Source organism: Crotalus tigris, unplaced genomic scaffold (assembly GCF_016545835.1).
Source record: "Crotalus tigris isolate CLP2741 ecotype Arizona unplaced genomic scaffold, ASM1654583v1 scf7180000023654.2194447, whole genome shotgun sequence".
Lineage (NCBI taxonomy): Eukaryota > Metazoa > Chordata > Lepidosauria > Squamata > Viperidae > Crotalus > Crotalus tigris.
Window position 1 is genome coordinate 47,312 of NW_024100101.1, and position 24,467 is coordinate 71,778.

The 24,467-nt window shown below is 38.0% G+C and overlaps 2 protein-coding genes across 11 annotated transcripts in view; one reads left to right on the top strand and one right to left on the bottom strand.

Annotated features, from left to right (window-relative positions):
• Positions 1 to 1,627: 1,627 nt before the first annotated feature.
• Positions 1,628 to 20,845, top strand: LOC120297643 (core histone macro-H2A.2). 4 transcript variants are annotated; one of them, XM_039320505.1, is made up of 9 exons: positions 1,628 to 1,772; positions 3,948 to 4,180; positions 6,090 to 6,196; positions 9,284 to 9,481; positions 13,705 to 13,815; positions 15,811 to 15,910; positions 16,531 to 16,620; positions 18,748 to 18,922; positions 20,125 to 20,290. In XM_039320505.1, exons 2-9 carry the CDS (start codon positions 4,009 to 4,011, stop codon positions 20,288 to 20,290), a joined length of 1,119 nt encoding a protein of 372 aa, XP_039176439.1. In that variant the 5' UTR covers positions 1,628 to 1,772; positions 3,948 to 4,008. The 4 variants fall into 4 exon arrangements, with proteins under 4 accessions (XP_039176439.1, XP_039176436.1, XP_039176437.1 ...); XM_039320502.1 differs by lacking the exon at positions 1,628 to 1,772 and adding an exon at positions 1,782 to 1,946 and having other exon boundaries at positions 20,125 to 20,845; XM_039320503.1 differs by lacking the exon at positions 1,628 to 1,772 and adding an exon at positions 1,953 to 2,086.
• Positions 20,846 to 21,371: 526 nt separating this feature from the next.
• The window catches only part of AIFM2 (apoptosis inducing factor mitochondria associated 2), a 32,992-nt gene continuing 29,896 nt past the window's right edge, over positions 21,372 to 24,467 (bottom strand). For 4 of the 7 annotated variants that reach the window (XM_039320497.1, XM_039320495.1, XM_039320493.1 and 1 more), the window contains exons 8-9: positions 22,831 to 23,031; positions 21,631 to 21,785 (exon numbers count right to left, since the gene is read on the bottom strand). In XM_039320497.1, coding sequence (XP_039176431.1) covers positions 21,631 to 21,785; positions 22,831 to 23,031 — 356 coding nt within the window. Of the gene's footprint in view, positions 21,786 to 22,830; positions 23,032 to 24,467 lie in introns of all 7 variants that reach the window. The other 3 variants (XM_039320499.1, XM_039320501.1, XM_039320498.1) reach the window with 1 other exon arrangement.

Here is a 24,467-nt window from a genome sequence, read left to right on the forward strand (position 1 = left end):
GGTACAAATTGACTGTGGTGAATGCATTTTTTTCATATAAAGCAAGAAAAGCCCGTAGCTTCAGTCAAGCTTTTAGATCTTCTGCTGAATCACCAGACTTGAGAAATTCAATATTAATTCCTATCTCTATGACAGCTCAATACTAAGTATATGGGATCAAATACTACTTTCCTAAAATGTTGCTAGTAGGGAAGAAGCTACTTTTGTTTTCTGCTTCTTTCTGGCATGTTACTTATAAATAAACCATAAATATAGGTTCACAAGAAGCCACTGTGAACAGACAAGATTCTATAATCAATTACAAACCATCCTTTTTCAACCAGTTTTTGCTTTAAAACTATCCAGATTGTTAACTGAAAAGGGTTCAACAAAAATAATCTTCAATTAAGAAAAGCAAAACATGGTTTATTATAATTGTGCGGTCCAATTTATTATTTTGATTGCTAGAAGCCCAGATAACCTATATTTCTATTCTGGTATAGTAACTTTTAAAATCTAAAAGACATGATTCTCTTGTGGTTATTCTAAAGTTGTCTTCTCACAATTATTTTTCTATTTGATGGAATTAATAACAGTTATATTTTAAACATTTTATGAGATTTCAAATCTGTTCAACTCTAGAATGACACTGAGCAGCTTACAATAAACATAGACTGAAATTCCACGTGTACAAAACTGAAATTGATTTTTTTGAGAACACTTGTTATAAGTTGTTGGTCGATGAAGTATCATTTCTCTCCTACTAGTTGTACATTAGTCCAATTGTGTTTTCAATAGTTTGTAAAACATGGAATAAAATAAAACTGTATTAACTCTTCAAGAGAATTGCAGTCTGCTAAAATATACGCAAAAAGGCTTATATGCAGACAAAAGTCCACTTCTGAAGCAGAAAAACTTCAATTATCAAAAGCAAGTCTTCATCTGTGCTCCTATACACTACAAAACACCTGTTTAAGATAGGTCTAATAAGAATGTCCAATAAGGAATTGTTGTAACAGAGATTAAAGTGCATGTCTGTAGCTATCAATGTAAAAAGATGAAACTCAGAAATCTGTTGGAACTAAATACTTCCTGTAACTAATCCAAAAGGGTATACTCCTTAATTTAATATGGACCTTTCTGTTATTTGCACACAAGTTAACCCAAGAATTTGAATTATTTTAAGAACGACTATCACTCCAACCTGTAGTTTACAAATATTCAGAAATGAGGATGAAAGAACAAAAACAATATTTTTCACACTTGCAGTAAGTCAGAATGAGTAAAGTTGTTTTTTTCTGAATGAGTTCTGCGGCTGGAAGAGGACTCTTCTCAATTCATAGGGCATCCATGAAAGGAGGGCTCCGAGAACAATGCATCAACTGCTTTAAGCGCGTCTCTAATCCAACGAGGGATGCGCCGCAATAGCTCTAAAAGTAAAGTTGGGAGATGTTTGCAGCCCGACATTCCGGAAATAACCAACCCCATTTATTCGGGCCAGGCTTTCTTCCTAGGTCGTAAATAGCTTTCTGGGAGTCGCGGCCGAGAAAGGAAAACCAACCTCGCCGGAGCATCGCATCGGATCGCATCGCGGCGGATGGCTGGGTCTCTGCCAGGCAGCCATTGCAGCGAAGGGCAAAATGAAGCCCGCGTCTCCGCATCGTCCCTGGGCTGGCGGTTTCGGCCACCTGGCCCCCTTCGCGGCTCTGCCCACACAGCCACGGGAGAGTTATACCAGGGCTGGCGGCGGGGGCGCTCCGAAGACCGCGCTGCCGTGACTCCTCCTAGAGGTGGTATGTGGAGAAAGATCCCCCCCGCCCCGCTCGCCACCGCTTCCTACCACCGGCCTCCAGAGCTGCCGCCATTGAAACCATACAATACAGGCGGCGAACGGGGAGCAGGCAGCGCGAGGCGGCGCCGCAGAACCGAAGCGGCAGGCGGAGGAGGCGGCGGTGGCCGCCGGGCAGGTGATCTGCGGGGCGGGGCGGGGGGGGCGGCGGGGACCGAAGAAAACCCCGCCAGTAGCGGGCGCGGCTGATGCGCAACGGCGGCGGAGGCCTTTCGTCGTCACTCACCCCCCGGCTCCAAAACGGCGGAGGGGGACCGGGTAAGGGGACCGAGCCTCCCCCGCCCACCCTCCGTAGCATGGCAGTCCGGCTGGGGAGGGGAGTGAAAGGGAAGAGGCGGGCGGGCAGCCGGGTCATTGAACGGGCGGGGGGAGGTCGCCGAGCGGGGAGTGGGATGCCGTGTCGGGCGCGAGAAGAGCGGGGGTGGGGAGAAAGGCGACCCGGCGGCCCTTCCCCCCGATCATTCGCCGCGCCGACCTCTTCTCGCACCCTCTCCCCACACCGTGCCTGCCTCCGCAGGGAGAGCGGGGTGAGAAGAGGTCACTTCCCCGACGCTTCCCTTTCCGGGATACTCTTTCGGGGAAGAGCCGGTTAACGGCGCAGGAGCCACCCTGAAGCGCTCGCTCTGCCCGCACTTCAAGTAATAAGGGGGACCCGAAGGGAAGCCCGCCTCGTCTGCTTTCCTTTCCTTCCCCTCCGCCTGACCGAGCGGCTGAAAGGAAGAGAAGGGGGGGGGAAACGACAATCGCGCGGGAAAGAAACGATCTTTATTTCCCACCGTCCTTCGCGCGCGTGCGCGCACCGCTATCTCGCGCTCCGGCGCCGGGTTTCCCTGGCGGCCGAACCACCCCTCCCCCCCCCGTCCCAAAGCTGTCAGCGCGCGTTTTTCAACCGTCCTCCCGGGGAGCGCGCGCGCCTCTTCCTTCGCTCACCGCAAGCCACCGCCAGCCACGGGAGGGAGGCGTGGTCCGCGCTTCCTTTATAGGGCAGCTTCTCTGGCGTCGCCTTCGGAGTCAGGACAATGCGAGGTCTCGTGAGGGGGAAGTGTGACTTAGGACCTCTGTGCCTCCCACCTCTATTAGTCCTTCCCCCCTCCATCTAAAGAAAAAAAATGGGGCGTTTTTTCAGATTATAACCTTGGAGGCCTGCCTTATGGTCAGGCAAAATCTAAATACTTAAAATCAAGAAATGCAATACACACACACAAACACACACACATACATACACACACACAAATTTCTGTAATACCTTTTAATGCCTGGCTAAAATCTCCCACAGTGGAAGACAAAAGCCTCAGCTGCAGTGCTTCCTCCTGGCTATTTTATTTATTTTAGCGTATGGCATCTACAGAGGTCATGCAATCATTGATAAATAAATTTAGTTTAAATAAAAAATGTGTGTGTGTATGTGTATGTACACACATATATATATAAGGATATGTGGACAATACAAAATTTTAAATTAAAATAATAAAATCATAATATGGAGACATAGGACTGCAATGTGATAGATGTTATAATTCGATATCTAAGGAAACTAATCATATAACTGCTTTTGGTGTGGCCACCATGAGACTCCTGTCTATTTAGAAAACAGTTCCAGGTATACAGAAAACCAACATGTTTATCAACAATAAAATGAATTCCTTGCTTGGCTGGATGAGCACATCTTCCACTAAATGCATGGCCTTTTGCAAATTGTTGGGGCTGATAGGGCCAACTGCAGTCTGCCTGCAAGATTCACTAAATGTTTGTAGAGAGTAATATTTTCCACAGGACTTAACATGTAAATAACATGAATTAGGTTGCTTGTTTCAAAGCCTGTTACACTTAGAAATTCAACTATAGTTCATACTTTATCTGTTCCTGCTTTCAGTATTCTGGTATTTTCCTATTTTAAACATATATGCATATGCCTGCTGAAATACTCTTGCACTGTGAGATTCTTCATACTATAATGCGATTGGAACAATCAATACCACATCATATACTATATATTACCTCAAAATCTGTTACCTGCCTTTTGCATGAAACTTATAATTTTGATCATTAAATTATTTTGTGTGCAGAATGGCTGTCATTACATACTAATAAATTCCTGTTTTCATCTTTCAATTGTAAGTTTTTTATTAGAGCAAACAAAAATCAATTATCTACCAGAAGCCTGAAAAACAACCAGCAACATGTCAGCCAGAGGTGGAAAGAAAAAAATGAGCAAAATATCACGCTCCAGCAGAGCAGGTGTTATTTTTCCAGTGGGAAGAATGATGCGGTACTTGAAGAAAGGAACATACAAGTATCGGATAGGAGTGGGTGCTCCTGTATACATGGCAGCTGTCATAGAATATCTGGCAGGTAAGTACATATTTCCATTACAATGATGAGTATGCTAAACGAGATCCTTGTGTGGCATCTTGGGAAATTAGGCTGTACAACAGAGGAAGAGTCATTAAATTATTTGCAGTGTAAATGTTATTGAATTCTGGCCTTTAACAAAACAATGTGAATAGTATGAATACATATAAGTACCATATATGCCGGCGTATTAGGCGACCCGGCGTATAAGACGACCCCCGAGTTCGACGCCGGGTCGCAAGACGATCGACGCCGAGTCGCATATAAGACGACTTTCTAGGCATGCGACTCGGCGTCGATCATCTTATACGCCGGAAATGACGTCATTTCCGGCGTATAAGATGACTTTCTAGGCATGCGACTCGGTGTCGATCATCTTATACGCCGGAAATAACGTCATTTCCGGCGTATAAGATGATCGACACCGAGTTGCATGCCTAGAACGTCATCTTATACGCCGGAAATAATAAATAAATAAATAAATAAACGTTATGACTCGGCGTATAAGACGACCCCCGAGTTCGGAGGCTGTTTCATCGCTCTCAAAAGTCGTCTTATACGCCGGAATATACGGTATGTTTTATCCGTTTGTAACATGTTTTGTGCACTGCAAAATAGAAAGGACAGATATTAGTTACATATTTTTAGACATAACATCCATTTTTTTCACTCAAAGGCAATATTTTTTGGCCTATGAGAAGAAATACATTAAAATGGTGCATGTTAAGGCCAGAAGAGAAAACCATATGCGTTATAGTTATTATGCAATAATAAAAACTGAGACTATCACTTGGATGATAGAAGAGGATAAGATTTAACTGGAGCTCACAAAGTAACCATTCTGGTTTCAGTAATATCTGAATTGGGCTATACTGTACACAAAAGAAATTGCATTTAGGCAACAACAGCAAATTTCATATAAGTAAGTTGACAAACTGAACAGAGCAACTCTGTTTTGCCTTTTACACACAAGCATATTTTTAGTTGTTTTATATCTCCTTTAGTTTTGTGTACTACCCAAAATCCACTGGAGATGGGAGTGGCAATAAATTTAAATGATAATGGTTTCTAAATACAAACTGATAATACCAAATTTAACCGTAAATAATTAATATGGCAATATCAGGGGACAGTAGAATAGAAGACAGAATTGGAGAAGATCACAAATTATCAAGAACTGAAAACTGAAGTTGAAAGATTAAGACATAAATTGGCTCCAGTGGTTCTCGGTTTACTGTGCCATACCAAAAATTCCTGGACGGCACTTAGAAAATCTGCATATTTCCATCTGTCAGTTACAAAAGGCCATGTTGCTTGGATCTGCACATATAATATTCCAATACATTATGACATCCTAAGTTCTTGGGAAGAATTTGATGTGATCAAGCAAGCTTTCAGAGCAGAGCAACTATTTTATCCATTCCAAAGGCATAGTAGTAAAACCAACTGCTTCAGTAGATAAAGATTTATGTCTTTCTACTGGCCTTCAACAATTTAATGAAAATGTTGAGAAGTTCTAATTTTAATAGAACTGTTAATTTTAAAATAGCAAATTTCATTCAAAGTTGTTAATGGTAAAAAGATCAACATTTGGATGTTTGTATTTTTGTACAAAGGTGGCATCTTGGATTTGATACTTTTGAGAAATTTTATTATAATTTTCCCCAAAACCCTAAATCAAATTTTCTAAAAAGATATGCCAAACTTTTGCAAAAAGAGTGTATTAGATAATAGTTCTGTGATGCTTCTGATTAAATTTTGGGATTTTTAATGTACCTTTGTCAATCAAGAAATATTGATATTAATATTATAGATCAATTATATACATACATAACATATTGTACATATATACATTTTAGTGCAATAATACTGCAATATACTTGTAACTGATGCTGCATTCTACTTGTAGCAGAAATATTGGAATTAGCTGGAAATGCTGCAAGAGACAACAAAAAGGGAAGAATTGCACCAAGGCACATCCTTCTGGCAGTTGCTAATGACGAAGAGTTAAATCAGGTAGGCCTTTCAGATTATTTGTAAAGGATATCTTATTGTGTTATCTCCTAAGCTTTGTGAGCCATTGTGGCTGATGGTTAAGAATAGTTAATTTAGTCCCATTAAGTTTAATTCAGTGCCAGTATGTGAAAGGTTGAACTCCCTCAATCCCTAAAATATAGAATTTTTATACATTTAAACCATCATTTCTTTTCTCCTGGATTCATCAAGCAAGGTGCTTTATGACTCAACCAGCTTCTATTGTATTATTTTCTATTTCTGAAAGTATTCAAAACATTTGTAACTTTTATCAGGCTGCTTTGCAATAGACATGGGGCAAATTTACAGTTAGTTGCTTACTCTATAAATCATCCTATAAAGTGGGCCGGTTGCATCATACGGAGGCCACACCCACCCAGCTCTGGCAGTGCAAAAAAAAGTCACGATACATTGCATCATGTGACGTGTTTGACACCCGTGCTATAAACCATCTCTATAAAGTAATCCTCAAGAATTAAGCCAGTGTGACATCACAATTCTGCAATGTATTCTGATGGTGGCATGTAATTTGGATTTTGTTTTGCTTTTGGAATATTGTATAGAGCAGAGGTCCCGAATCTTTTGGGCACCAGGGACCAGTTCCGCGGAGAGAGGTTTTTCCGCGGACCAGAGGGTGCATGATTTTGTGTGCTGCCTGCATCCCACAAATGGGGCTTTGCTTGTTTGTGTGGACCAATTGCTGGCATGCCACGGACTGGTACTGGTCCACGGAGCGGGGGTTGGGGACCCCTGGTATCGAGGACTATGAAACTGAATTGATGGTTTTTATAAATGTATGGAACAAGTAAAATGTGCACGGAAGGAAGAAAAGATTTTAGTTTTGAATAAAAAGATACTGTCCACGCTTAAAATCTACCCATGAAGTTCCTCAGATTTACCTCCTCCATAGCTATTTGTCCTATTCCTGTTTCCCCTTATTTACCAGATGTACCAGAAATTATAAACCAATGATCTTCAGTCAATTATATACTCATATACTTTTTCTCTCACTGGGAAAATCCCTGCAGATGCCCTGGTTTCAGTTTGTTACCAAGTGGAATCAGCACTGTTAAAGAGAGAAGTGCTATGAAGGAAATGCCTGTTTATCTTGTTTCTATACAGTGAGAAGTACTCTAGTATTATTTATATTTTTAAAATCTGGTAATAAAATTCCTAATGGCCGTAGTGTTATTGCTGTGCCTCCCTGTTCTTTGTTCTATGGTGCTTTGCTTTCCTGACTTCATTTTTGCAAATTTGGGCTATCTGTTGATATTCTGCCTTAATTATATGTCCCTCTTTCCATTTTTTGCAGTTGTCCTTTTTTTTTCCTTTCAGTTTATCAGAGATAACTTTTTGCAACCATATTGGTTTCTTCTTGGATTTCTTTTTCAGTGGTATTGTGCTGGACTGGGCTTTTATGATAATATTTTTCAGAGTTTCCCATGCTTCTTGAGTTGTTTTCCCCTTTAGGATTTTCATCCATTAAGGTTTTTTTAGGCTGTCTCTGAGTTTGTTAAAATCAGCTCTTTTGAAATTTAAGACACTGGTTGGATCATGTTCTATTGCTTGTGTTTGCATTATATTGAATTCCCATATGACATGGTCACTATCCCCTAAAGTTCCAGCAATTTCAATTCCCTCTATCATTTCTTCTCTATTAGTAAGAATAGGTCCAGTATAGTTCCCTCCTCTACCTTTTGGATGACAAAATTGTCAGCTAGGTTGGTTTGGAATCTGTTCGATCTCCCACTCGCTGCAGAGTTTTTCTCCCAGTTGATATTAGGGTAGTTAAAGTCTCCCATTATTACTGTGGTATATTTCCTACATACATATGTTAATTGTTTAGCAAAAAGTTCATCTATTTCTTCTGCTATGTTGGGGTAGCCTGTAGGATACGCTTATAGCAATGTCATTCTTTTTTCCTTTTATATTGATCCATGTGGATTCTAGGAGGTTTTTATCCTTGGTATTGTGGATTTCTGTAGAGATGTAGTGATCTTTTATATATAATGCAACTCCACCTCCTCTTTTGTTAGGTCTGTTTCTTTTGAATAGTTTGTATCCTTCCATCAGTACATTCCAATCATGAGTTTCATCCCACTATTTAAGTAATGACAACTATATCATATTTATCTTCATGTACTAGTACCTCAAGTTCACCCTGTTTGTTCCCTAAACTTTGAATATTAGGTATAAGCATTTGAGTCCTTTATGGATCTTGGGTATGTTTCTTATAACTCCTACTTTGTATCTGGGTTTTCCATCCTTTCCATCACTCTCTACTTCACTGTGTCGTTGTTTCTTCTTCTTCTTCTTCTTCTTCTTCTTCTTCTTCTTCTTCTTCTTCTTCTTCTTCTTCTTCTTCTTCTTCTTCTTCTTCTTCTTCTTCTTCTTCTTCTTCTTCTTCTTCTTCTTCCTCCTCCTCCTCTTCTGCCTATATCTAATGACATAGGCAAGTACAATAGTCCCAAAACATAATACTGTAATATTAATATTTTTTCTCGGGGCTACAATTACTGGAATATTCCATCTACTTGGGTTTTTCTACATCTCTGCTGTAGTCTAGTTGTCTGGATTTTTGCATCTCATGTATGGTAGCCCTACTTAACTTGTACTTTCCTGTTATAAAGGGGAAATCTTACTGTGGATGTAATTCCTTTATCCATGATATTCTTTGAAAGGAACTATTCTTTATTCTGTAAAAGTGACCGTATAAACAAAAACAAGTCATTGTGTTTTTATCTTACTAATGCAGTCTTACTTTTCCTGAAGAAAACTTAGGGTACATGTAATTACTCAAATTTGTATATTAGTTATTCAGTTTTGTATAGTTGTTTATAAATGCCATAAACAAATTTCTTTAAATTAGTTAAATTTAAGAAATTGTATTCAGATGTTTTCAATCTTTCTGCATTGTTTCTTTCAACAGTTATTAAAAGGAGTCACTATAGTGAGTGGAGGTTTTGTATAGTTGTTTATAAATGCCATAAACAAATTTCTTTAAATTAGTTAAATTTAAGAAATTGTATTCAGAAGTTTTCAATCTTTCTACATTGCTTCTTTCAACAGTTATTAAAAGGAGTGACTATAGCAAGTGGAGGTGTTCTACCCAGAATTCATCCAGAGCTTCTTGCCAAAAAACGAGGCACCAAAAGCAAATCTGATACTATCCTTTCACCTACTCCAGAGAAGAGAGGAAGAAAACCTTTGGGGGCCAAGAAAAGTGGGAAAAAAGCAAAGACTGGCAAAGCTCGGACACCTAAAAAGGTAAGCAGAACTCAAAACAATCAGTTTTGATAATTTGGAAATAGGTGACCTCTTAGAGCTTAATCTTGCTCACTCCAGAAAGGTTATTTTATTTTAACCAGATTTATTTCAGTTGTTATAAAAGCTTTATTCCTCAATAGAATCTTCCTTTATTCCTCAATAGAATCTTCCTGAATACTATTGTTTGTTATTAACTGACCCAAGAGCCATTGCAAGTTAAATCAGAGGAACAACTTTAGCTTTTACAACTGTTCAGCTCCCAGAAACGGTTGGAATTTTGAAAAAAAACAAAACAAAAAAAACCTTCAGCTAATGAAGGAATGAAAAATATTTTCTCTACAAAGTCAAGAGGGTGGGGTTTGTAGGATATAATACTATTTTTTGTCTGTGCAAGGAACCCCTATATAAAACTGAGCCTATGGATGCTTTAGACTGCTCAAGTTTTAATATCATCCTTAACAAACACAAAACACAAATAAGTCTGATATGGAAGTTGCCTGCATGCAGACAAATCTCTCTTTCATCAATGAAAGATTCTTTGGATGCAGTACAAAGCCTTCTACAATGCTCATTTCCAAGGAGTAAGCTTAGGATCCCAGACTTAATATATTGAGCTTTTTAATATATACTTGGAATTAATTATTTTGATATATGAATAGAAAAATCCTCTATGAACCGCTTCAATTATGAAAATTGTTAAATCCAGTAAAACTGTTCTAATGAACCATGCAACTTTGTATCAATTTGTCATATTTCTTTTGAAAAAAAAACTTCATCAGAAAATATATCTGAACATCATAAAATTCTGAATTGAAGTCCAGGAATCATATATTAGGTATAGTTCTAGACTATTAAATGTAGACTTAGATTAATTTGAAGCGGAGAGTTCCTCACCAGAATTGAATGAATCAGCCCATTGTATGCAGGCAATTGAGATTTTCATAAGTAAAGGTTAAGTGTATGCTTAAAGAGCAGCACTCCTCAGGATTAAAGGGTTCCTTGGGCCAGAAGCTTACTCACAAAGAGGAGTTTCTTCTAAAGATCTTAATGGTGGCTAGCTGGAGAATGTATGGGCTCTAGGAGCGCTGGCCTTAGTACTTGGCAGCCAGCCTTGGAAACGATGTCTGTCTACTAGGCTGTGGCCTTCCTTTGTGAACTGGATTTCTGTTGATTCACTGAAACTTTGTCCCTTGATGCTTGGACTGACTCTGGAACATGCCTTTGGATCCTGAGTCACTTTGATGCCTTGACTGTCACCTGGATTCAGTTTATGGCCTGGCTTTGGATTCTGCTTTCAATTATCTGTAAGTTGTTGGCTGCCTTATATTCCCTGACCCTGCTAGCAGCGAGATTGTTTTACTTTTTTGCCTTATTGAGACAGAACAGGGCTGCTATTTTTTTAACAAACCTGTTTCTAAATAGATAGAAATAGATAGATAGGCCATGAAATAAGGTAGTTACTGAATATTAAATTCCAAATGGCAGGAAAGGTGAACCATTGAGATGTATTAACAAGAAATGTTCTTGAAAGCTGATGCATGTTTGACTCTGTACCCATTTTGAAGGTTTATAAACAACTGCTTTTTACCATCTTTGATTAGCTTTTCAACTGTAATCACTCTAATCTGTGGGTTTGCTCTTCAGACCAGTCTTAAAACTATAATTGGTGTAGCGTATAGTAGCCAAAATGTTTATAGGTATTGCGATTACATTAAACTTATACTATAATCTATGATAGGTATGCTATAGTTACATATTTGTATTCAGGCCGAATTTAAAGTGCTGAAGTTACCTTGTCAGGCCATGCATTGATGTAAATTATTTAGAGGAGTTCTTGTACTTGTACAAGCCTTCCTAACCTTAAAGATAAGCATTTAAGTCTCTGTTATCTGACCTATGAATAGTAATTATAAGATTGGTGAGTACCAAGGACAAGGTTTTCTTTGTGATAGCCTTTCATACTTCGAATTCCCTCTCGGGAACTTCAAGGACCCCAGCTGGCCTTCGGAAGGAATTTAAAAACATTTATTTGGGTCCCCTTTAATTTTAGTGTACTGTGCTTAGTACTGAAGTTTAACTTACTTTTGCTGTTTTGTTATATTTATTTTAATTATTTTATGTACTGAATATTGTTTTAAAAGCTTACTTATATATCTTGTAATTTTAAGTTACAAGATATACAAGGGTTTTTAATCTGAAAATAATACATATATTCTGCTCAGTGACTCCAATACTGTAAAGAATAAAGTAACATTCAGGCCTTTTAGTACAGTGCTTTGTTTCAAGCTTCCTGGGATTGTTGGTTGAATTAAGCTCTTCCATTAAAGCTATACCTTAATATTTTTAATTTTTATATAGTCTAAATTAAAATATGAGAAATGTTAACACAGCCTCAGGCCTGGAGCTAATGTGTTTGTGGGGACACTGGAATAATTTGATATTGTTATGCTTGTTTTAGACCAGGCTGTTGAAAGTTTTTAATACAGATAGTCCTCAACTTACAACAGTTCATTTAGTAACCAAAATTACAACAGAACTGAAAAAAAGTGACTTGTGACCATTTTTCACATTTACGACCATTGCAGCATCCTTATGGTCACATGATCAAAATTTTAAAAATGGTCACAGGTCACTTTTTTCAGTGCTGTTATAACTTCAAATGGTCATTAGATAAATGGTTGTAAGTCAAGGACTACCTGTAACTAGAGGTCAAGGAAATAATTGAGGATAGACAGACAACTAAGATGGTCAAAGGCCTGGAGACTAAAACATACGGCTGCAGGACTTGGGTTTGATTAGTCTAAAGAAAAGAAGAAATAGGGGAGACATGATAGCAGTGTTCCAAAATTTGAGGGGCTGCCACAAAGAAGAGGGGGTCACGTTATTCACCAAAGCATCAGAGGGCAGGACACGAAACCATGGTTGGAAACTGATCAAGGAGAGAAGCAACCTGGAATTAAGGAGAAACTTCCTGACAGTGAGGACAATTAACCAGTGGAACACCTTGCCTCCAAAAATTGTGGGCCCTCCATCACTGGAGATTTTTAAGAAGAGACTAGACAGTCACTTGTCTGAAATGGTATAGGTTCTCCTGCTTGAGCTGGGGGCTGGACTAGAAGACCTCCAAGGTCCCTTCCAGCTCTGTTCTATTAACTTTAAATACATCCTTCCTCATAGCATATCCATTAACCAATATCCAGATAAATCAGAACCAGCAGCAAATGAACAACAAAGAAGAAACAGTAACATGATCAATGCTGGTAGGACATGTTATTATTATTAAATATAAACAGACAGCAAAGTCCACTCTCCCTCCCCCTCTCCTCAGCACTGATGTTGTAACTGAACCTGGTGAAGACATATCTTAAAAAAAAAAAAAAAACCCAAACAAAAACCCAACAGTTCAGTCTTGAGCTTCATATATTCTCCACTATCTTTGCTATGGCCACTTAAAAGCCATAACATAATTTTATTCATGGGATGTTAAGTTCCTTGCAAAGTAAAATGTTTGTGTCACATTAATCACATCGATCTATTATGTGAAAAGGTTCCTTATGTACAAAATAAAAAATTACCACATTAGAGAAAGTATTAGCAATGATTTTTTTTTATTTTGCCTTTGGCAGTAAGCACACTTGTGTGAAAAGACTATATTATACAAAATCATATCCAAATATAAATATAGAAAACTGACATTCATTTATTAGAATTTTCCCACCTTAAAAATAAAGATGTAAATTGGCCTGAATTTTTCCTCCTTTATTGTATTTAGAAAACATTTTTTTCCACTAGAAAAAAATTGTTGTCTTAATCATTCAGTTGTGTCTGATTCTTGGCAACTTTATAGGCAAAGTATGCTCCATGCCACTCTGTCAAGCACAGCTTCTTTCAGTTGTTGGATTTCATCTTTGTATCAGTTTTGGTGTTACTAAGCCACCATGTTCTTTGGTTGCCTCTTCTTCATATTCCACTAACCATTCCTAGCATCATTGACTTCTCCATGCAAGCATGACATAGCCAAAGTAAATCATATGTAATGATTGTGGCTTCTAGTGATGTGTGGTTTTATACTATTCCGACTAGAAAAAATAATCTACTATATAATTACATTATCAAATAGTATTATTTATATGCAAATTTTAAAGAACTATTTGAAGTAGATGTTGGATTCCAAATATTCCTCTTAGCTTTTCTGTTTTTGAGTATGTATATTATTTTAATAGAACAAACAGAAAGAAAATGAAAAAGAAGGAGCATCAAATTCAACAGCCGATGATGGGCCTGGAGATGGATTCACTATACTCTCCTCTAAGAGCCTTGTTCCTGGACAGAAGGTACAAAATTAAGAGTAGAAAGTTCTGTACTTCAAAAATATTTGCTAGTGAAAACATCTTTATTTGTCTCTCCTTGCAAAAAAATCATTCAGGAATCTTTGTTATATTACCCTACTCCAGTGATGGCGAACCTTTTAGAGACTGAGTGCCCAAACTGCAATCCAAAACCCACTTATGCATCATTGAGTGCCGGGTGGTGTGGCCCATTGGCTGGGCGTGGCCCATTGACTGGGCGTGGCTGCTGTGGTAATGGCAGACTGGGTGGGATTAAAAAGTTCAATCAATCAATTCCAACTTTGCAAGCTCTTTTTTTCCCCGCAAAAAGTTGAAATTGACTGATTGAACTTTTTTTTTTTTTTTTTTTTTGGCACGTGGCGGTGGAGGCCTAAAGCGAAAAGGTTTTATAAAACCTAACTGAATGCCTAGGGTGATGGCGCATGTGCCCACAGAGAGGGCTTTGAGTGCCGCCTCTGGCACCCATGCCATAGGTTCGCCACCACTGCCCTACTCCTTTTAAGAATAATTTCAAGAAATCATTTGCAGGTAATCACTTAGAAGCGATGTGTTTTAATTAATACAATTTGGCTTGCATAAAATGAAACATGTTCCAGATCCCTTAGGCATTAGAACTGTAGAATAGAATAGAATTCTAATTGCAGTACAAAGGTACTGTATTTTCTTGTTCTGTTTCATCTTTTATATAGAAATGCAGTGTTCAAATTGTTCAATGCATCTGAATTCATCAGCACTCTAGTTAGTTGCTTCAGTTGGTAGAATGAGTAATGTAAGATTTGTTACAGTGATTTTCAGTAACATTCCCCTTGTCACCATTATCCTGGAGGAGTTGCAGATGTTGCCTTCTTGGCTTGCAACCCTTAGATACAGAAAATATTTCAGAGTATCTATGTAGCTATTGTATATAAAAAGGTACCTCTCTGGAAAAATGTTTCATAAAATACATATGGGTTTCAAGATTCAGGAATTACATCAACATAACTTTGATATTTCTGAATACAGTATATAGTGTTGCAACTTCATCATTGAAAAACACAATTTCAGATGAAATTCCAAATTGATTTTATGTATGTAAATTAAAAGAAATAGGTAATGACTTTGTAATACAATAAGTTGAATATAATTTTAGACATAAATATATATATGCATACAGTAAATGCAAAAATCTCCTGTCCTGAGCTACCAATAGACAAAAAGGAAGGAAAGGTTGCGTGCTTCTTAACTACGTACATGATTCCTTATCCTATGCAGATGCTGAGAGTGTACATACCAATTAGGTCATTAAGAATAATCATTTGAGAGATAAAGTACTAAACATGTACACAGAATACTGTTTTGACTTGCATTTGGATAGTTAGTTGTATTATCGTCACTATATATCCAGTGGAAGCATAGACTCAAGAGGCCCAGCTATTGCTGTGCATATGTATAACAGAACTGTGGTTAGATGACTTACTTAATTGGCTTTAAAAGTTGGCAGGCAACTCAGTGTAGGTGGAATGATTAGAATTTTTTTAAATTATGGAGATAAAATACCATTGGCTTTTATTTATAAAACTTGTTACTGTGTTCACAGCTAATTTTCACAAGGCAACCAGCACATAGGAGAGCCTAGGAATCACAAGATGAAATTAAATTAATTGTATAAATTAAATAATTTTACTTGGAGGAAGGAAGACATTTCATACAGTTCAGAACTAATTAAAGATATCGCCAACCCCAGGTTTGGGGATGGATATACAGTATTTGATAACTAATAAAATTATGAAAAAGTGAAAAAAGTGAAAACGTTCATAAAAGAAGGATAGTTACATTCTTATTTCTAGATGACATGTTGGGAACATACAACTGGGAACAAGATTTTTAATAAGATTTTTATAACAAGTTTCTTGGAGTCTAGTTTCATAATCTTAATACAAAGATTATCCTCAAACTTTTGTTTTTGTTTGGTTTTGCTCTTGTTGCATTGGCATTTTGCAGTTATCTCTGACACAAAGTGACATCAGCCATATTGGTTCAATGAAAGTAGAAGGTATTGTGCATCCAACTACTGGTGAAATAGACCTCAAAGAGGAAGTAGGTAAGTCTAAAATTATTTTGAAGCAAATAGAAACACTTGAAACCTCTGAACTGTATTTTTTTTCCTGTAGGAACTAACTAATCCATTCATTTTTAAAGTTTTTGATCAGAGTTAAAAAGTAGGAAATGTAATTGTTCTTGACAGTACTATATGTACTGCAGATAACTAAAAAATATGTTATGTATATGCTTCCAAGTCCCACTGGACTTGGAAATTAGCATGTATAGAAGTTTTTAATATACCTTTGTTCATCTTTATTGTTAACAGTATTTTTCTTGTTTTTAATTTTCTTCAGTATTTAAAAAACATAACCAGTTTGGGGAAATAAAACAAGTTAACTATACTGCATTTAAGGCTTTTTACAACATTGTTCTAAAGTAGATCATGCTGCTCAGTGCTGGTTTTCCATACACAATAGCACCAGTAATCATCATTTATACATATTCATAAGTCACAGTGGATAAATATTTTATTGTCAGTGATGAAAGAAAACTGTAATGAGAAAATTAATTCCGAAGTAATGATTGACCATTGAATTGGAATCTGTATCTCTGCATGTATACATAAAGACCTGCTCAGAACTGCAATAGAAACATAACTTCCTTTGTTTTTTTGGTCAGGCAAAGCATTGGAAAAAGCTGGTGGTAAAGAGTTCTTAGAAATGGTAAAAGAACTTCGTAAATCACAGGGTCCTTTGGAAGTCACGGAAGGTAAGATCTTTGCTAATTATGTAAAATCTATCTTAGTCACATTTTAAAAAAATACCAGCCTGTGGGATAAAATCAGTACAAAGTAAGTGGGTAATGCCTTTATTAGGACAATCAAATTAATATAAATGATGCTTAAGCATTTGAGAGAAGCATCCTTATTGGACGATCTATAAGAATAGAGTGAAAAAGGATTGCATGCAGAAAAAAATTAAACTTGATATTTGAACATCTTCAGTTTCAATTTGGTCCTCAGGTAGTGGCAGTAAGGTCATTGATCATTTAAGCAAGGAAAAGGAAAGTTTAATTCTCTCCCATATATACATATATAAAAACAAATGACGGTCCATCCATTAGCATAGGGGTCCCCATACCTGGACCGCAGACCACTACTGGACTGCAGCCTGTTCAGAACCGGGCTGCTCAGTTAGCGTGCACATGTGCGAAGGTCCCCTCACACAAGTGGCAGCCACTTTTGCTCACGTGCAAAGTTCACACAAATGGACCTGTGCGAGCTCTCGCACGCAAGCATGCCATTTGCAAGGAACTATTCCCTCCTCTCCTCCTCCTCCCCCCCCCCCCGGTCACCAAGCCAGAATGGTTGGGGAGCCCTACATTAGCATATAGGCTACTTCACCTGGCAGAATTGAAAGGTCAGAGCCCTTATATAAACAATGATGGAGTAATTTTGCTTGATGGCTAGGATAAAATCAATTAAGCCAATTTATATTTATGTTATAGTTCCTCCTTTCCCACTTTGAAAAGCATGAAGACAAGGCTTAAAAAAATCTGCACCCTGATTTATATATGGGGGCCTCTATCCTGGAAGTACAAGAAGTGACAACCTTTACTCCTAATTCTGAAACTGCAGAATTCTCATTTCTACTTTCGGGACAATAGTTGTCCCAGTTCCAAAGTGAGCACCAAAAGTAGAAATGAAGCCGAATCAGCAACCTTTGCCTTGTTGATCTTTCATGCAGCAGTGTGCACAACCACCTGTACATTAACTTACCACAAGCTGTATTGGCTCTTAAATCACATTACACCCACTGCACAAGCTGCACTGACTCCCAGCTGCAATTCAAGATGCTGTTTATCATCTTTAAAACCCTACATGGCCAGGACCAGATTATTTGCTGGACTACATCTCCATGAATGTCAGCCCATCTCAGCAGATTGAATAAGGCAGGCCCATTCCAGGTCTCTGCCTTTAAATGTTGCCTTCTTGAGGGACCTGGAGAGTGTGCCTTTTCCATTTCAGCCCTTATCCTATGGAGTTCCAGCAAGTTCCTACCCTTTTAACTTTCTGGGAAGTAAGAGCCAGTTTCCCCCCCCCCCCCCAAAAAAAAGGATTGGGATGGCATAAGGTTGGAGCCAGAAGAAAATGTTGTGGGGAAAAGTTGCTTATAGTATATTACTAGGTTTTTCTGTTTAATTGGGGGGTTATTGTTTTATTATTTTATTGCTTATATCAGGGGTCCTCAACCTTGGCAACTTATATATAGTTTTATTCTTTGGTTGTGAGCCACTCAGAGTTTGGTTTTAAGATGTGGGGCCATCCAAATGTTTTAAATAAATAAAAATGTTCCTGATGAGAAAAAGTCAGTGCAGGATGGGGAATTGAATGGCAAAGGGTCCATCTCTATCTTTTAAGCTTTGCTAGAAAAGTAATAGTGATATTTAAAAGGTGAGCCTTCTTGCTTCATCTTTTCAGCCATATTTCCTTACCAGATTTCTCAATGCCTTTGACAGTGACAGTATTTCTAATGTGCTACCTTTCCTGGAAAAGTTGGATATATTCAGAGGTGGAATAGCCCATGTTGAACAGGAGAGCACAAACCTCAGCACAGGAAATGTTTTATGACATTTTCTATTATGTCATAAATAATTTTGTGATCATTTTAATGTCATAAAAGGTTTTATAAAATTTGTCAATTTTCCGTGGGTTAAGGTTAGGGAGTGATGTGTCCCAGATTTTGGATGCATTCTGTAAGTTAGCCTATTTGAGGTACCTTGGTTTGAAAACTGTTGCACTGTGATGCCCAATTAAGGGTTATGGGAAAGACAGATATAGTAGTATATAAACTGTATAGCTCTGCCTGAGGTAATAGACCCATTTTCCCCCTTCAGCTGCTCTCAGCCAGGCCACTGGTCTAGCAGCAAAATTTGTCATTCACTGTCACATCCCACAATGGGGTTCAGACAAATGTGAAGAACAATTGGAGGAGACAATAAAGAACTGTTTAACTGCTGCTGAAGATAAGAAGCTGAAGTCTGTGGCTTTTCCACCTTTTCCCAGTGGCAGGTAATTACTATTTAAATGTCTTAATAGAATTAGTACATTCCTTTTGTGATACATTTAACAAAAAAGCTGGTAACATCTGGTCTTATAACATCTAGTTGAAAATATATATCTCAGTCTAGTATGGTCTTGTATGTGGTATTTAAAAAACAACCTTCAGAGGTTTTTCAGGGAAGAACTATGATGCAAACTGTAGATGTTCTCTATCGGTATACGTTTGTTGGCACTCATTAAAACGCTACTTAACATTTTGTGACATATTTAAGGAAATAGCTGGTAGGTTTGCCAGTATCTCTTTCATACACTGAAAAATTCCTATACTGCATGATATATAGATATTTAGGTGATTTTTTTTCAGTTGCCATAACAACTGCTAAATTTTGTTTCATGTTCCATCTGATATTTGGGGCCCGATAGGCTGATATAGAAGTATTTTATGGAAATTCCTTTGATCACCTTATTTTGATTGCATCTGCATTTCCGAAATGGTGGTTCAGCAGTTAAAAGACGCTGAGCTTGTCAGCTGGAAAACTGTCAGCCCGTGTTCAAGACTCGAGTGCCTCGCAATGGGGCAAACTCCTGTTACTTGCCCCATCTCCTATCCACCTAGCAGTTCGAAAGCATGCAAATACAAGTAGATAAATAGGTACCACTTTGGTGGGAAGGTAACTGCGTTCCGTGCACCTCAGCATATAGTCATGCTGGCCACATGACCAAATAACTCCCTTTGGACAACATTGGCTCCCTCGGCTAAGAAACGGAGATGAGCATCACCCTTTAGAGTCAGATATGACTGGAAAGGGGAAACCTTTACCTTTATCACATACCAGTAATTACTTTGATCTACTTGTTCTAAACTCAGCTTTTCGTTTTCCCACCTTGTATTTGACTGGATTATTTGCCAGCATTTTTTCCCAACATATCCTCTGCTTTTTACCAGTCATTTCACACTAACATCTTTCTTTTGAGTGCTGTTACATTTGGATGGCCTGAAACTTGGTCTTAAATTATCTACCTAGAGGGATGAATCTGTACATTACTTGGCATTGAGCCCAGTAAACATTTGTGGAAACCCAGGGTGAGTACTCCAAATAAGATTCAGCTTATTAGTTACTTACAATATATAACAATTATATATTGTTATAATGTTTAAGACTAACATTTTGCTACTGAGCATTAATTACAAACTTTCCTTCTTTGTTTAGAAATTGTTTTCCAAAACAGACTGCAGCCCAGGTGACTCTGAAAGCCATTTCTTCCCATTTTGATGACTCCAGTCCTTCTTCCTTGAAGAACATTTACTTCCTGCTTTTTGATAGTGAGAGCATTGGCATCTATGTGCAAGAGATGGCAAAGCTAGATGCAAAGTAGTAACAGAAGCCAAATGAAAATTTATTTTTCAACATGAATATGAGTAGGAATGGGAATTAGAAGTGGGTTTTATTTTTAAAATATTGTGAGGACGGAATACGTGAGTAGCTTTAAAGTTTTGTGATGGGTGGAGGGCTTTTGTTATTGAGGGAGAAAGGGGGGAATTGTTTCAGAGAGTTTGAGCTGCAGATATAACATGCTTTAGGCCCTCTACATTTTGTATCTTCCCCAAGAAATTATTTTCCCAATTCTCTACATTTTAATGTCTCAAGTTATTTTAGTTTAGACCTTTTTAAAAAAAAAATAATCTCATTATAGAGTAGCAAACAATTCAATGCATCCATCAATTGAAAAATGTGGATTGTTTGCGTCCCTTTATTTTCCCACTGGTAGTTAGAAATCTTTATGTTGTGTCTATGTTCCATGATGGAGAAGATAATTTTGATTCACTTGGTGCTTTACTGTTTTATCCCAGAATGACCTGTAATTGCTAAAAAATATTTCATCTTATTTGTTTTGATAAAAAAATAGCATCATGCTTTTTTAAAACTTTAACCTTGAGCGTATTATTCTTGTTCATTTCCATAAAAAGTTAAAGTGGCTTTAGAAGTAAGAAGTTTCTTGAAAGAAAAGAAGACAATTCTGTTAATATTCTCAAATTCAACATTGCAATTAGTATTTGCCAAAGGAAGAGGGAGAGCTCTGCAAGGCTGGCTTTGGTTTCTTCAACTTTACTAATACAAGCAAATATTAGAGAATCTGGCATGAATAAATGATGGAGAGGGAGGGAGGGAAGGAAGGAAGGGAAGGGAAGGAAGGACAATTAAATACTATTTTACAAACTACTGCTTCAGCACAGAGAGCCCCCTTAATAGTATATTCAATGCTAGTTACAGTTCTTCTTTTTTCAAAACCTTACCAGGGTACTGGTATTTCCCCCCCCCCATTACTCCATTCCCATAAGCATTTGAATTAAAGTGCTAAAGAACATTTAAGAGTGCTTATGCAGACTATAGCACACCCAACATGTGTGCACTGTGTAGATATATCTGGAATTGAAAAAAATTGAGCCTAAGCCTTGTTTTGAGTTCTACAATTGCATGATAATCAATTCTTCCATTCAAACTTTAATTCAGATCAATTTTACAATATCCATGTTAGCTGATCAACTACAAACCAACTCCAAAGTCTAATGTGAAATACAGTTTCTGCCAAGATCTACTATCTAGGTTTTTTGCTTAGTTTCTTAAAGACAATTATGATTTAATGCTAGCAAACTAAGCATTACTAATTCATTACAGGTACCATCAGTTCTGTTTTTGTTTATGGCAGTTCCATTTCTAGCATGGCATCTGCTGATGCATCTTCTTCCAACTTTTTGAGATGAAAAGATCTTTACTTTTGAGGACAGTCACTAAGAGATGTCCTACATAGTATTCACTGATTTGTCCTACTCCATCATTATTTCCCAGAGAAATCAGGAAGGTAAGTGATCCTAAAAAAGAAACAAAATTGTTATCTGACTTGGCATTTGAACTTGCCAGAGTACGTTTGGCTATGGTAACTCAATTTCTATCATTCTTGTATGGATTTCTTTAAAAAAAAAATTAGACTTGCTTAATACTTTTCAGGAGATTGCCAAGACATCAGGCTGAAGTATCAACAGTACTTATATAAACTGTAGTATTTTTATTATTTTAATTTTCTCTTTAGAACAGTGGTTCTCAACCTTTCTAATGCCGTGACCCCATAATACAGTTCCCCATGTTGTGGTGACCCCCAACCACTTATATCACCGGGTGCCAGGGGCGTGTCCAAAGAAAAGGGGGAAAAAATGGCGGACAGCCTTGTTTGGTGACCCCCATGAAATGGTCGTTCGACCCCAAATGGGGTCCCGACCCACAGGTTGAGAACCACTGCTTTAGAATCTTAAGAGGTTTTTTCGGGGGTGGTGTTGCTTTTTTTAAAAAAAAGTCTACTAGATACTATCTATAATTGAGTATTTTAGTAAATAGCAATGCTGTTCTATAGATACTGAGTAAAACACTGTAGCAATAGCAACAGCACTTAGACTTATATAGCACTTCCACAGTGATTTACAGCCCTCTAAGTGGTTTACAGAGTCAGATATTTGCCCCCAACAATCCGGGCCCTCATTTTACGAATCTCAGAAGGCTGGAAGATTGAGTTCACCTTGACAGGTCAGGATCGAACTCCTGGAGTGAGCAGTAAGTAGCGTGCAGTGCTGCATTCTAACCATTGAGCCACCACGGCTCTTACAGAGTACGAGCAGTATAACTAGCTATGCCAACAACTGATTTATGTATTGATTCATTATTCTATTTTCCTATACAAAAATCCATCCTGATTAAGAAACTGATTAAAAAAATATTGTATCAAACAGCAGCACAAGAGTATACCAGATCTAATTATCTCTCTGCAATGCTAGCTTCAAAACACCGTTAGAATTAGATGCAAGGAAATGCTTGTGTTGCACGTGCACTTCGGAAAGGCACAAAAGATGTAATTCATAGTCTCACCTGGTTTATAGGTTTTCAGAGGCTTTTGAGTCAGGCTGTTGATAATATTGGTCACTACAACGTTTGCATGGAGTTGAGCATGATATGCCATCTTTGGTTCTTTCACATCTGAGCAGTCACCAATAGCATAGATATTATCATAGCCCACAACTTGAAGATATTCATTCACTTTCAAAGCACCATTATTTGCCAGCTGGTCTCCTAAGCATGGACACAAGAAAATCATCTATGAATGTCAAATGTTAGCAAAAGGCTATATGTATTGATATTGTATGTGTCATCATTCTTTTGATTTTTTAGTATGAAAAAAACTATTTGTATTCCAAACAAGATGAAATGTGAGATACACATAAAATAGGTAGAGGTTTTATGTTTGCCTACTTTATTCAATGGAAGTCTCAATTTTGAAAAATGGGCTGGATCTTTATACAATTACAGCAAATCTATTTAAACAAAGATCACTATGCTTTTTCTATACCCTAACATTTTACATACATATATACATACATACATACATACATACTAAAATAATGATCACCAAGAGAAATTTAAGAAATAAAAGTTTAATCAACCAAGCTTTCGTCAAATACACTTGACATCATCAGGGGTAAAAGGCAGATGCTGAAAGAAATCTTACATATAGTTGTTAAATGCCTATCTCTGGTTTACAGAGTGCTTTGTTGGATCCAGTTGGTCAGGCTGCATTTTAAGTGCACTTCTTAAGTTACTGTATATTCCTTTCTTTTGTTTGAGTCCCTTATACGTTGTTTTATCTGCTGGTTCAGAGATAGGTGGGTTTAGGTTGGAGGTACTCTCCCCTCTCCTGTATCCAGTTTCTCTATTGTCCTGCGTATGGCTTTCTCTGATGGGTGGGGGGGTGTTTGATTTACTTTTCGTGCTCCTGTGATTTTGAGAACACCCAAATCTTAGCTAATGATGCTACAAAGGGAGGCCATTTACTGAAAGAAGCATGGTTCTCAGGAACAGATTCGATCAACCGACATGTGGACCTATGCTCAGCACACCAGGCTCTAAGAACTTTAAACGCTAGCTGCCAGTCCAACTTCCAAAGGAGACTCAGTTGTAAACCATATAACCGTGATAAGGACAACCCCCTGACCCCCCACTCCTCTCCACTTGATCATATGAACGGAACTCTAAGTGACAGCTCCCCACCAACAAACACACAACTACCATTTAGCCATCAACACATCAATCATAACGAACAGTCTTTGCATGACTCCCTACAACACCCTGTAGGTGGACTCCCTTTAGAACAGAAAGATAGTATGCAAAGCAATGGTATAAGACTCATGAAATTGCAGAACGAACAAAACGTAGTAAAATCTGAAAGTGGTTACGATGAGGAGCCTCCTTCCAGTTGCTCTGTGGAACACGAGATGACAACCCGATCAAAATCGAATAAAAAGAAACTACTCCTCCCCCCATGCATTCAACACGAGGACAATAGGTTGAACAGCAATTGCAGCCAAGACAGGAGAGCCCCATAAGAGACGAAGGTGAAAAATCTGGAACAAATAAAAACAACACTCACTGGCCGCAGACTGAGCAGCTGGGTGCTGTCAATGAGATCGTAACAGATGACACTCTGGGCATGCGCGAGTGAAGCGACGTCG

Coding starts and splice junctions, on each gene's coding strand:
- LOC120297643 (XM_039320505.1), top strand. CDS start 4,009: ATGTCAGCCAGAGGTGGAAAGAAAAAAATGAGCAAAATATCACGCTCC. Junction 6,197..9,283: donor ATGACGAAGAGTTAAATCAG/GTAGGCCTTTCA, acceptor TTCTTTCAACAG/TTATTAAAAGGAGTGACTAT. Junction 15,911..16,530: donor AGACCTCAAAGAGGAAGTAG/GTAAGTCTAAAA, acceptor TTTTTTGGTCAG/GCAAAGCATTGGAAAAAGCT.